This window comes from Trachinotus anak, unplaced genomic scaffold (genome assembly GCF_046630095.1).
Source record: "Trachinotus anak isolate AG129_WGS33_773 ecotype Australia unplaced genomic scaffold, CSIRO_AGI_Tana_v1 ptg000012l, whole genome shotgun sequence".
NCBI lineage: Eukaryota > Metazoa > Chordata > Actinopteri > Carangiformes > Carangidae > Trachinotus > Trachinotus anak.
Window position 1 is genome coordinate 4,043,762 of NW_027273863.1, and position 14,737 is coordinate 4,058,498.

At 42.2% G+C, this 14,737-nt stretch overlaps 1 protein-coding gene across 1 annotated transcript in view; it reads right to left on the reverse strand.

The window, feature by feature from the left end:
- The window catches only part of brinp2 (bone morphogenetic protein/retinoic acid inducible neural-specific 2), a 235,365-nt gene that overhangs the window by 74,287 nt on the left and 146,341 nt on the right, over positions 1-14,737 (reverse strand). Inside the window, exon 5 of the mRNA XM_071491368.1 lies at positions 8,826-8,931. Coding sequence (XP_071347469.1) covers positions 8,826-8,931 — 106 coding nt within the window. The remainder of the gene's footprint in view (positions 1-8,825; positions 8,932-14,737) is intronic.

Consider the following 14,737-nt stretch of genomic DNA (forward strand, 5'->3'; position numbering starts at 1 on the left):
GATCGCGACACAGAGCTGTCCGGCAAAACGAAGGGTGGAGGAATCTGCTATGCTATTTATGCTAACAGTGGCTGGTGCAGAGACGTGACAGTGATCCTGCAGCACTGTTCTCCTGACCTGGAGACTTTCATCATAAACCGCAGGCCCTTCTACTCCCCCCGTGAGTTCACCTCAATCATTCTGGTCGGTGTTTACATCCCACCACAGGCCACAGCAGATACTGTGTGTGGAGCGGACCAACCCGGACTCCGTAGTTATTGTCCTTGGTGACTTTAACAAAGGTAACCTCAGCCACGAACTGCCCAAATACAGACAGTTTGTTAATTGCCCGACCAGAGAGGGGAACACTCTGGACCACTGTTACACCACAATCAGTGGTGCTTATCACGCCGTCCCCCGGGCTGCACTGGGCCACTCTGACCATGTCATGGTCCACCTGATTCCCACATACAGGCAGAAACTAAAACTGTGTAAACCTGTTGCGAGGACATCGAAGCAGTGGAGCAGTGAAGCCATAGAGGATCTGCGGGCATGTTTGGACTGCACTGACTGGGAGGTGTTCAGGACTGCTTCCAACAGTCTGGATGAGTTCACAGAGGCTATGACATCATACATCAGCTTCTGTGAGGACTGCTGTATCCCATCATGCACCAGGGTGAGTTATAACAATGACAAACCCTGGTTCACAGCTAAGCTCAGTCAGCTCAGGAGGCAAAAGGAGGAAGCTTTCAGGAGTGGGGACAGGGACAAGTTTAAAGAGTCCAAGTACAGGTTTAGCAAGGCGGTGAGAGAAGCTAAACGACTGTACTCTGAGAAACTTCAGCTCCAGTTCTCAGCCAACGACTCTGCTTCTGTCTGGAAAGGGCTCAGAAAGATCACAAACTACAAACCTAAACCCCCCCACTCCATTAATGACTTCCGTCTGGCCAACGATCTGAATGAGTTCTACTGCCGCTTTGAAAGACAGTGGGACAAGCCTGACACTAACCTCCACATCAGAGCCACATCAGAACCCCCCTCCTCCTCCCCTACCAAAGGAACATCTCTCTCTATCCTGGAGAGAGATGTCAACAGGCTTTTTAAGAAGCAGAACCCCCGCAAAGCAGCCGGTCCTGACTCTGTCTCTCCATCATCCCTGAAGCACTGTGCTGATCAGCTGTCTCCAGTGTTCACAGACATCTTCAACACCTCACTGGAGACCTGCCACGTGCCAGCCTGCTTCAAATCCTCCACCATCATCCCTGTCCCCAAAAAACCAAGGCCCACAGGACTAAATGACTATAGACCCATTGCCCTGACCTCTGTGGTCATGAAATCATTTGAGCAGAGGATGTATTTCCTGAGGCAATTGAAGAAGTTCAACCTGCCAAGGACTATGATGGTGAACTTCTACACCTCCATCATTGAGTCCATCCTCACCTCCTCCATCACCATCTGGTACGCTGCTGCCACGGAGAGGGACAATAACAGACTGCAGCGTATCATCCACTCTGCTGAGAAGGTGATTGGCTGCAATCTTCCGTCCCTGCAGGACCTGTACGCCTCAAGGACTCTGAGGCGTGCAGGGAAGATTGTAGCTGACTCCTCCCACCCTGGACACAAACTCTTTGAGACACTCCCCTCTGGCAGGAGGCTGCGGTCCTTCAGGACTAAAACCTCTCGCCGCAAAAATAGCTTCTTCCCATCTGCTATTAGCCTCATCAACAAGGCTAGAGAGCCCCACTGTTGCTGATCAATTGCACCAATCACCAGAAAAAATTCCTTGTATGTGAAAACATACTTGGCAATAAAACTGATTCTGATTCTGATCATCCCTGTCCCCAAAAAACCAAGGCCCACAGGTCTAAATGACTACAGACCCATTGCCCTGACCTCTGTGGTCATGAAATCATTTGAGCGCCTTGTCCTGTCCCACCTCAAATCCATCACTGACCCACTCCTGGACCCCCTGCAGTTCGCCTACAGAGCCAACAGGTCTGTAGATGACGCCGTCAACATGGCTCTCCACTTCATCCTCCAGCACCTGGACTCCTCAGGGACCTATGCTAGGATCCTGTTTGTGGACTTCAGCTCTGCCTTCAACACCATCATCTCGGCTCTGCTGCAGGACAAGCTCTCCCAGCTGAGCGTGCCTGACTCCACCTGCAGGTGGATCACCGACTTCCTGTCTGACAGGAGGCAGCACGTGAAGCTAGGAAAGCATGTGTCTGACTCCCAGACCATCAGCACTGGATTCCCGCAAGGCTGCGTTCTTTCTCCTCTGCTCTTCTCCCTGTACACCAACACCTGCACCTCCAGCCATCAGTCTGTCAAGCTCCTGAAGTTTGCAGACGACACCACTCTCATTGGACTCATCTCTGATGGCGATGAGTCTGCCTACAGGTGGGAGACTGACCGTCTGGTGACCTGGTGCAGGCAGAACAACCTAGAGCTTAACGCTCTGAAGACAGTGGAAATGATAGTGGACTTCAGGAAGAGCCCAGCCCCACCCACCCCCATCACCCTGTGCAACTCCCACGTGGCTACCGTGGAGCATTTCCGCTTCTTGGGAACCACCATCACAGAGGATCTCAAATGGGAGCTGAACATCAGCTCCCTCATCAAAAAAGCTCAGCAGAGGATGTATGTCCTGAGGCAGTTGAAGAAGTTCAACCTGCCAAGGACTATGATGGTGAACTTCTACACCTCCATCATTGAGTCCATCCTCACCTCCTCCATCACCATCTGGTACGCTGCTGCCACGGAGAGGGACAATAACAGACTGCAGCGTATCATCCACTCTGCGGAAAAGGTGATTGGCTGCAATCTTCCATCCCTCCAGGACCTGTACGCCTCAAGGACTTTGAGGCATGCAAGGAAGATTGTAGCTGACTCCTCCACCCTGGAGTCACTCCCCTCTGGCAGGAGGCTGCGGTCCTTCAGGACCAAAACCTCTCGCCACAAAAATAGCTTCTTCCCATCTGCTATTAGCCTCATCAACAAGGCTAGAGAGCCCCACTGTTGCTGATCCCCCTGATCCTCAATTGCACCAATCACCAGAAAAAATTCCTCGTATGTGAAAACATACTTGGCAATAAAACTGATTCTGATTCTGATTCTGATTCTGATCTACTGCACTGTTATGTACCCAGCATTTCCAAAAACTCATGACAGCAAAGACATTGTTTTGCTTGCAGTTTATGGCCGATGATAAACAGGACGTAGTGGTCCAAGAGACTTTACGACCAATGAATAGATGAAGTCCAGGCTTTGTTGTTCATTTTTTCACATCCAATGAAGTTCAAATGAGGTGAAAGGTGACTACTGAAACTGAGATTTAGAGAATTTCTCAATTTTGACATAGGTGTCCAGTGATAGGGTTGCACTTTTTAAAATGGTAGGTGCTTCTGCTAGGTTCCTCAACAAGTGGGGTCATATAATTTTGTCCACAAATCTGTTCTGCAACACAAAGGTATATTCAGCCAGAGTTGATCAGCACAGTCTGTGGGTGTGGAACTATCAGACTGTTTTTTAAGTCTCTTTGGTAGTAATGCGGGATTTAAGTACAACCGAAGGTACGTTGAATTTGAAGGGATAATTCCAGTGTACCATAGGCGGTACACTCGGGTCTTACTGTCCTAGTTTCAGTCATCATTCCTATCACTTATCATAAACAGAGAACTTTTCTGCTTTCTTACCTCCTTCTCTGTCTGAGGGAACCACAGGGGGATGATGAAGCAAGAAACCTCATTGAGATATTGCCACAAGAATCTTTTGGCCTGGGGATTGATGATGGGTGTAGAACATCAGATGCATAACAAGAAGAACAACCGGTGCATGTAAAAGAATGGAAGGCTGAACCAGACAGTCAGGTTTAAAAACTGTGATGGAAGTTTTTGAAGGATAGTTGGGTTAAAAAAATTTAAAAAATTAAAAACACCATTTACTTCATTTTTATTTTTTTGTTCTTTTTTTCGCAAAACCTGGATATTTGTTTACAACCTATCTGACAGTCTCAGCATTAGGTAGATGATGTAGTTATTATCAATTATGGTCTGCAAAAAGAGTTTGGGTCTCTCCTTTTAATAGCATGTTTTGAAATGGTGAGAATAATTCAATTTAAAAAAATGAAGAAAAAGAAAACAGACGGTAGCAAATCTGTGCAGTGTAAGTCTGGGGGGTGAAGCCTTTTTAAGGATGGTTCAGGGAGCACCATCACTGCAGGTCATGGTAAACCTCCTGTGCAGAGTAACCAAGCTGCTCATCTGAGATTTGGGGATGAATCATATGTATGGCCTGGATCCTGCACTCTCTGATTCTGTATTTTGATAAGCACCAGTCCTTCACTTGCCTCAGGATGTTGTTTTCTATAGAATTTTGTCCATTGAGACTTACATGGGGCGCTGTGGTGAGAGTGGGTTGCTTTCTTTGCTTTGTGAGTGGAGATTATATAATGAGTTGTCCAAGCCAACTGATGCACTGGTTTCTATATTTTGTGTCCCTGCTCTCGTTGCTCTTCCTGTAATATTGTGCTGTCAATACAGTCATACTCCAGTACCCCACCCATCCACCCACACACACACACACACACACACACACACAATAAAGATGCACAACTAATAACTGAAGAGGTTTCATTTTGAAGCCATAAAGCCTTCAGAACATTTAATAAAAGCTAGTATGGTACTCAGTCGAAAGCATTTGTCTGCCAGGGCCAAACAGTCCTACACCCGTCTGTCAGATCCATATTATTGTGTTTTGGTGTTTTTTTTAACATCAAGATCCATTCATTATTTCTTGAAAAATTGACGAAAGTGTGGTCAGATGTTGTGACCCTGTATCTGCTTACTGAACCAGATCAGCATCCAACTGGTTTGTTGCAAATCGGCTGAGAACCTTTTTACATCACAGATACTTATAGAAGATGTTTTTTAGGTGCTTCAAATTATTATAGTTTTGGGCTTGACCAGCGATAATACATCAAGCAGAAATGAGTTAGCAGACCTCAGCTGTGACTCTAACACCTGGGCCACACCTCGCCTGTGTGTGACGGCTACCTCGCTGACCTGCTGCAGCCCGCACTGCCAGCGTTGCTGCTGCAGCACTGCTTCCCATCTTTAAACATTGAATTTGCCCTTGATAATGGCCATCAGACTTTTTGATTTAATTCATCATCCAAAAAGTGAAGAACTTTTGTTTATCTTTGTTCAGAGCAAGAAAGAGTGAGAGAAAGAGCACCAGAAAACTACTACCCTTCACCTAATGTTCTGTTAAATTACTGACTCCTTTAATAACATGTATTTGCTAAAATAATATTTAGAGGTCTGTTCTTTCAGTCCCAAATGTTTGTATTTTGTAATCTGGATCATTTCCTCCCCGACGAAAATTAGTGGCCTGATGGTTTGGGATGGGATGGACTCAGTCTACCCTTGCTTCTTGGAGTTATCAATATTTTAGTGCATAGTATCAGGGTATTGATGCCTGCAGATATGTGGAAGGACAGTCTAAAATATAATCATGCTTTACAAAAATTTCCGAAGCCAGGCTTTTTTTTTTTTTTTTTAGCTACCACACTGTAGCTTGATCCCACGCTGATAACACTCATCATTTCAGAAGCACAGGGCACACAGACTGCATTCCAACAACACTATTGCCTTTGGCCTCACAATAGAAAAGCAAATTATACTTCAGCTCTGGAGAAAGCTGAAGTACCCACTGTGAAGCAGAGGCTCAGTGAAATGTGTGACACCTCACACTTGGGATTAGGTAGAGTCTCGAGAACAAACTTATGAGTAAAAAGTTTGCTCCCCCTTTGTCTCATCTTTGGAAGAGGCTACACATCAGTGCTAGTGGTTATTCCTCATAGCTGTTAGAGGAAAGAACAAGGCCGAGTGGCCAAGGAGGATAATGATGTTTTGACATTCTCTTCCTTTCTTTATGTTCTTTTAATCTTTTTGTCCATTAGAGGGTCTGCCCACAAGCTCGTTCTATTAAAGCACTCATGTGCCTGAAAATCCTCAGGAAAGTTCTGATCATTATTTCAGTAGTAGTGGTAATAGAAGTAGAAACTGCTTCTGAGCTGTTAACACCTGAAGTAATACTATCCAAAGAACATTAGCTCAGAGGTAATGAACTGCATATTTTCTGAAGATGAAAAATAGGACCAAAGTAGTATGAGCAGTGACAGCCACCATGAAAGCTAAAAAAAAAAACAGCAGACTCCATTGAAAATCCAAGGAGAAAGACAGAAACCTATGAGCCACTGTTTGATTAACAAGCAATCTCTGAAAACACTGACGGCAGCTGTTATATAATAATTAGAGGTAATGCCAAACTTTTTGGGTGTTCGTAGCTTAGTTTTTGCCAATTGTGTTTTCCAAGGTTGTGAAAGGTGTCTTACATTCACACAGATGGCAGGAGATATCTATCATCTTTTAATTCAATATGAAGCTAAGAATACTGTATTTAACCCATTCAGACCTAAAACACGTTTTATAACTTCAGCATTGTTTGAGAACAACCTCTTAAAACCTAAGGGTTTCCTGAAAAACTTGACGTTCATTAAAACCTTTATTACAAAGCCTCTGAAGCCGATAGAAACATGAGATAAAAACCATTTGAGAGTTTTAACCTTTGACTTTTATCTCAAATCATTGCCTCTGCCTTGGAAATTGTACATGCTAGAAAAGCAAGCACATTTGTCAACATTCTCAGTTCAGATAAACTCTATTGATTTTTTAAAAACTGTTGATGAACATTACGGTAAAGGTAGTGATTTACAGTAAAAGCTAAAGGTCTAAGGTCTCAAATGGTTTTTATTTCATGTTTCTATCTGCTCCAGAGGCTGGGAAATTAAGCCACTAGTGACAGTGCTGGATCAGGTGAATCTTTACCTCTAGCTAGCTGTGATACTGGCTCACTGGTTGTCCTCCTCCCACATATCTTACCCTGAGCCATAGACTAGCTGGTTAGCAGCTTAGCAGGTTGAAGTCAGTGAGTAATTGTTGTTGTCAACCAGGTAACTGCTGTAATCTGCATCAGTATTGCTTCCCTTGCTCAGGTTGTTAGCCATTGTCCAGACCACAACATACAAGTTTTTAGTAGCTAAAACCAACAAACAAAACAAACAAAAAAAAACAAAACACTTTGCCTACAATGGATTTTGCCATCCTGACACAGATTTCAGCGAATCACAATGCATTTAATCAGTCATGTCTTCAAATCGATGTTATCACATACTACGCATGTACTTCTCATCGAGTCTTAAAAGGGAGAAGAGACTATGGCCTCTAGTTTCATGGCGGTGAAGACCCACAGTGGTGTATGCAAATCTGCTGGCAGAGGTGCGTAAACTGCAATCAACTAAAAGTAACAAATATCAAGGAAGATATAAAATGACTGTCAAATAAACTACAGGACTTGGACGAGAGCATGAAGGCAGAAATAAGTGGCAGTGCACACAGCTTCAAATCCCAGGCACTGTATAAGCTACACGGTCGTAGCTGACTCAGCAAGAGAAAGAATATGCTGGCACACACAGTTAAATAGTTTGATTATGTAATATGGGGCAATCAAAAATAATAAAAATAACTGTATTAACTTGTGTAGCATTTTCTTTATCTTGTTCAAAAGCATCAAACAACTTTAGTAATAAGTAACTTAGTTTAAAATAGCATGGCGCGCCAGTGGACCTGGGTTCCGCAGGTCACCAGCCTCCAAACATTACGTGCATAAATTAGTAAAATATAAATAATGACTTTCCTCTACAAAATCTACTCAAGCAAGAGTAAAAGTATGATAACTTCTCCAACAAATACAATTTACTCCAAAAAGTAATGTACATATAATGGAGCAAATGTAACTTGTTCCTACCAATCTGTGCGTGGTGGTAACAAGACAGAAAAGATGGGAAAATACAAAGTAGATCGTCCCTGCACAAGTACATGAGCTACTTCTATCATAACACTCATCACAGATCTTCAGCAAGACGCCTCAGCCACCCAACAGACAAGTTAACTGAGGTCGTCTAAGGAGAAACACTTGTTCTGTCATCTTGAAAGTAAGTACGAGTCTCCTTCACCGTCAGATTTATAGTCTCCTTAAGTGGCTCATTTAACCAGTTTCATTTCCGTCTGCACACAAAAATCCCCCTCCTCAATTTCGAACTGGAGATCTCAACACTGGTGTGGAGATAATAGTGGCTTGTTTGTCACCGAGGTACTACAGAGGATAGTAACTGGTCTGTCCCTGCAAAGCATCACACTGCACCTTAAAGTGAATTACATGCAGGGCAGTGAGGTTTTTTTCTAGTATGATTGAATGTGAAAGTGGTTTCTCATTCCACCAGTATGTGTTTTATCAAACATGTAGGCCGACTCATGGATTACCATTTGAGCTTTGCTTGTGCACTGAGCGCTCCAAAGTGTGGTTGCAGGGGTTAGGCTGGGGTCAGCGTGGCCAGACACGGTCCATCTACATCCTGGTAAGATAGCAGATTCCCCAGGAGACTGAGAGCTGGTCAGGCAGAACAGACATATAAACTACTGCAGCATAAAGTAAAGGGTCATCGGGCTTGGCTACTACACACTGGAGGTGAGAGGCTCAGCAGTGTGGTGGACAGAGGTGGTGGCAATGTGCGTGTTCAAGCGTGTATGTGCGGGAAATTCCTATCTTCTCACTGGAGCTTTTCTTCAGGGCTGTGACTTGTGTATGTGTGTGTGCAGTAAGTTAAGAAGTATACACGTAGGAGAATGTATACTTCATATATATATATATATATATATATATATATGTGTGTGTGTGTGTGTGTGTGTATGTGTGTGTGTGTGTGTGTGTTTCTGCCTTACCCTTTAGGTGGATCTTATTTTCTGGGCTGTGCACCAGCACAGAGCTAACTGAATCCAAGCTGTCGTAGTTACTGCAGCCGAGAGGGCCCGTCCTTGTTTCAGTTACCTAAAAAACAGACAAACAGTAGATCAATTTCATGCATATGCATCAGTATATATGATAAGCGCTTTTTGAATAATTCCATGACAGCAGTGAATGCCCTCTGACTGCAGAGAAAACCATCGGCATCTTTTGCTTCACTTCCACACCTGCAGTCACAGCTGCCTGCAGCGTTCCGGCTGTCTCATGGAGAATAGAGGAGGAGGAGGAGGAAGGAGAAATGCGAAGGAGAGAACAAGTGCAGGTGTTTGCAAAAGACTTAAACTCTGAAGCAACAAAATCACAGATGGAAAAAGGTCACATTCAGTCGAATGCCTTTTAGCAGTCATGTGCTTTAATAGAGGTCTGATAATCACCAGTGTTACGTGTGTTTAGATGTGTAGGTGCATCAGATATTAAAGATATTAGAGCAGGAATCATGACCTTTGATGTTTGTGGTCACACCACAGACAATGATTGGTTGGTCTTCCTTCAAAATCTTACATCACCTACATTCACTGTTACGATTAGCTTATTTATTTCTTCTGATCAGTAATGTGGAGAATGACAAACATAGCTCACAATCTTAATATTTGCTTACATAATAGCCACAAAAAAAAGAACTACAGGTAAACAAATTGTGAACACAGCACTGACATATCTTTTACACTGATATGATGAACTTGTGAGCAAACTTGTTTATTTACTCCTTATTTACACGATCATTAATTTGGAGTCATGTTTCTGGAGACCTGGTGAAAATCCAGCATTCCTCTCTTGTCGCTCTGTTTTTGGTGGATACAAACTTTGTTCACCAGCTAATCGCTAACTACATCAGCCTGCTGTTTGGCTCTTCCCTGGGAGGATAGTCTCATTTAACCACTATTTAAAATCTGTATGCAGTATTAATCTGCACGTAACCAAAGCAACCATGTGTATGCTTAATGCTATGTGTGTTACCGTTCCACCTAAATTGATGAAAGGGACCTAGCCATGTGTTAAACACTTTTTAAAAGCCTTAATATTTGTTTCTGGTATCATATCTGTGGTGATCACTCTTCAGAAGTTAATACAAGGAATACGCAAAATATGCACAGTATTTAGTATTTAGGAGACAGTGTTTTATTGCTAACTGCTGCTCATTTCCCCCCCTCACCTGATTAAAGGGCCATTCACACCGAGACAGATAACTATAACAGTAACGATGCGAGCATCCACACTGGTGAACAATAAACAGTCGTACTGTGCACACCAGCTGCGTCAGAGCTCAAAAATGAATACTGATGACCTGTTATATGCTGGCTTCAATACAATCGATTAGTGCACAGAAACGAGGGAGCCAGAAACGGCAGACAACATTGATAAAGCACTAGATTTAGTTTTTATCTATTATTCCAATTATTAAGATTATGAATAAATTAGAAAAAGGTTGAAAGGAAGTAGATGCTGAGTGATGCCAGCAATATTGTTCGCCACTGACGTTGTTATTAAGTTGGTATGTGGACTCCGCCATCCGTTTGAATTAGATTTTTTCAGGCTATAGTATTGTTCTTTGTGTTGCATGTTTGTTGGGAGCCTGTGAAGTATTTGTGAAATGTGCATGCGCCTTGTTCAAAGCCTTCCTGACCACACCGCAGCCAGGACCGCCTTTGTTCCCTTATGATGCTCTCGTATTCCAACAGACTTTAGCTACACCACTACTTAAACAATTAAGATGGATCAAAGGAAGATCAAGTCTAATTCCCTCTATGCTCCATTTTAAAGAAATGTCTATAGGAACATACTGTGGCAGTAGAGTAGCAATGAAACTGTTCTGAAAACAGAAGACTCCTTATCAGCTACTGGATATCCTTAAATCAATTATTAATTTTAATTCATTTCTGTACTTTTGTCAACACATCTTCATCCTCTCTGTCTGTCTCTCTGGGGACAGAAGCTCACTTACAGTTATGTGTGTCACAACAGGAACTAAATGGAGCATTCTCTCTAACAAGAGCAGAGCCAAGTTACACAAATGCTAACTTGTTCTGTTAGCTGAAGAGACGTCCCTGAAATTTCTTCAATCAAGGCCAATGAAATATTAAACATAGCACAAACATCTGAACTGGATTTAAGAGCTGCTGAGATACGTGTCTTGGAAAATATGATACGTTAACAATATCAGAAATAAAAGAAACTCAGAGTAAGAGAGCGTAAAGTCAAGCATATAAAGAGACAAAGGGTAAACGTGGGAGAGACAGAAAGGTTCAAAGCTCAAGCGAGATACGGAAATAAAGAGAGGAAGAAAAAGAAGGGGAAAAAAAGACCTTAATAAGAGAGGATATAACAAATAGTTAATTATAATTTTTTAAGATAACATATGGAGATGGATATGGCCTCTGGCAAGGCAATTCTCCTGCTAAATCACTCTATTTGGCAAATGATTCAGCCTGTGTGAATCTGCTGTCCTTACATCTTCACACTCTCCCTTGCATTAACATTGCATCTTTTATCAACAGAAATGGAAGTTACCCTTGAAGGCACTACAAAAAGATATGCATCTCAAACATCTCTCCAATATCTTCTCGCCGAGACGGAGTTGAAGATCAGCAAGAGATAAAGGCGGGAAGTGAGGGGGAAAGAGGGCGTTTTGGGTTGTTGTTTAAGCCACAGATGTGGTCATAGATAATCAGTGCTTTCATAATAAAAAAGGGAGAAAGACCTGTTGACAGTCATTTTGTCATCATACCAGCAATATTGCACAAATAGTCATAGTCACCATAGTCTCTACGTCTAGACTGAATCTGAACATGTCAGAGACATGAAAAAATACATAAAAGCAAAGTGAAGATTTTTTAAAATCATTTTAGCAGCTGCATGTGGAGACAGTGGCATTTTGGAGGCATTTTCTGTCAAAAATAAATCAGAAACTACTGCTACTTAAAAATTAAGATAAATCCAACATTCAAGTATCCTTCAAACTCTATGTAGATAGACAGAGCTGCAGTGGTAGCAACGCAGTAGACATGCAGCCAAACACGGGTGTTTTTCTGCAGCAGATCAGCAACAGCAGCCACAACGCACATGCCACACATCTAGTGTGTCTCTGGCGTCAGGACAGATTGGAGTCTGCAGTGAGTGACTTCTGGAAAGTGAGGAGGATGAGGCCTAGCTGGTTAGTGTGCTAACTTAATAGAAGAAAAGACATGATAGAGACAAGAGTTAACACTGGTGTTGCTTTCCTCCTCTGGAGACAGCTCTTGGTGAGTAAAGGAATCAAGTTTCATGCTGAACTCACAATGTTTCTTTTAGACTGGGAAGTAAATGGATGTTAATACTAACACTGGTTATGAAGCAAAAGCAAACTTATAAATAGCTCCTTTAAGCCTATCCAAGACTAATGGGTTGTTTTAAACAATGTACATTATTCAAACATGGCAGAGTAGTGTCTGTTTTCTTATACCTTTTAAAACATTTTTTTTTTTTTTGGACATTGCCACGTCAGGTAATGTACAGTAACTATTCAATATTACTTCATTGCAACTATTTCACCATTGTAATTACTCAACAAAACTGTTACGATGTGTAACTGATATTATTTGCATTCATTATTTACATTTTTCTGCTTTTCAGTTATGTTGAAAATTGGATTTGAATGGGCTGCCATACCACGGGAAGTTTATGGGTAAACCTGGATCACCATGCAGGGAACTGCTCTGGAGCCCCAGACTTTCAAAGTCCCCAAAAACACCAGGTTCACTTCATGACAGTTGTTCTACGGTAATTTGATTAACTGCAAAAGTTACAGAGGAGTGAAGTGTCGGTGCAGTTTCTCAGCTGAGGACGGCTTTCAACAAGCGCAGCGCTGTGGTAAAAATACTCCTCTTCCTCTGTGTCACAGTTTCCTCACTCACTTCATAACAGCACATTTCACACAGATGTTACCGAAGGTCTTTTTTGTCCCGCAGAACTGTAGTCTGCACTGCATGTGTGATTGAGGTTCCTCCACTTAAGTGCTGGAGATAAAGAAAACGTATTTCACTCCCACCTCCTACTTGGTGCTGCAGAGACACAGAGCCCAGAGGCGTACATGGACACGGGTCAAGTGTGTCCCACTCAGTGTCGCTTCCTCTTGCGTGATGAGTTGATCTAGCAGAACACAGCACAGCAGGTGGCTTTGCATACCAGAGATCCTCATTTAGCAGAAACATGTGAAGGATGCTCTTCTCCAAGTGAGAGTAGCTCTGCATTTGTGTATGTGTGTGTGTGTGTGTGTAGGCGGGTGTGCAAAGTCTCTGGGTGTTAGCAGTTGTTAATGAAAGAGATTACTTACCTGCCTGTCAGTCTTGAAGGAGAAAAGCAGCTCTATTCTTATCACGGACAGGAAAACCAGTTCATATGAAGATTTTTTTAAAAAACGTTTTAGTGCAACAAAACTGTTAATAAAATTATTAATTCTGATGAGAATGAATAAAAGACATTAAATGCACATATGTTGCATATTTCTTTATATGTACATAACAAATGGCTGCAATGAGCTCATCTTAAAGCATTAATGAGTTGAGTAGTTCCTGGAAAATATGTTTTGAGATTACATTATTTATATGCAAATATATGCAGTAACAGTGGGTATTCCAAAATTTAATTACACAAATGTGTCATTAAGAGGAAGTGGTGTAAGTATATGACTTCATTTATAGAGTTACAATGGAATATGTCATCAGGTATAAAACTTTTCAGACACGTTCATTTCTACATGTAATATGGGAAAAGTGAATTTAAAGTTTAACGATTGAATATATCCAAACTTCAGCTCAGCAGTTGGATGACAGTGTGACATTTTATACCCTGATGCATGACGGCAGAGTCCTGTCCTATCTTGACTGAGAGATTACCATGGTTTGGACGTCTGATCACATGTCCTCCAGACACCTTCTCTTGAAGGTTTTTTGCAGGCATGTCCAAATGGTTGGAGACCCTGTGCTAGATCCAAAAAACATGCTGGAGGTTTGTAACGTATATTTCAGGGAACTTGGACATGCACTGGGCTCTTTCAGGAGGAGCTGGAGGATATTTTACAGCCTCTGACAATGAATTTAAATCTTGCCTGTTTCTCAGTATTTGTGAGCACATGAGCAGCAATACAAATCTACAATTTGGTACAATGTGAGACTGTCCTGTAAAAAAACAAAAATGAGCCCATGAGCAAGAGGTCATTATGACCCATAGTTATGTTTTGTTGCTAGGCAACATCTCGTGGCCGTAGCAATGATGACAGGAGCAAAGGGAAAAGTGCAGTGACGTAGTTAATAGAGGGACAAAGTCCATGTCAGGAGGAGGTTGTGGTGGATGGATGGGTCAACAGAACACAGAAATATGACACAGGAGAGCGGTGATTCCCATGTGAAAGTAGCAGTTTATGTTGTTTCTAATGTTGAATGCCAGTTTTTCAACTTTTGAATTTCCATTGAATACTTTTAATTTTATACATCATTTTACTTTACTCAAGCATAATGTTAATATTTTTCCTGAAGACACACTGTTAATTAGGCATTAGAAGGACTGTGCAGCTGAACCTGCTGTATGAACTGCATTTCACAGGTTATCACAGAATAGATTGAAAACAGATTAACTGATTTGGGGAAAAAAGATCTGAATAGTTGCCAATTGCTTATTTATCAGCTATTGTTGACTTATTTGCAGAGGATTGTTATAGTGCACAGGCCTCTCTCCCCACAGACACTCGTGCATCAAACTGAGCAGGATTTCAGTTCATAATTAATTCAGGCTGAGCAGATAATGTGCTATGATTAAGATGCAGCATTCAGACACAACAAACATCAGTAAGCAAGAA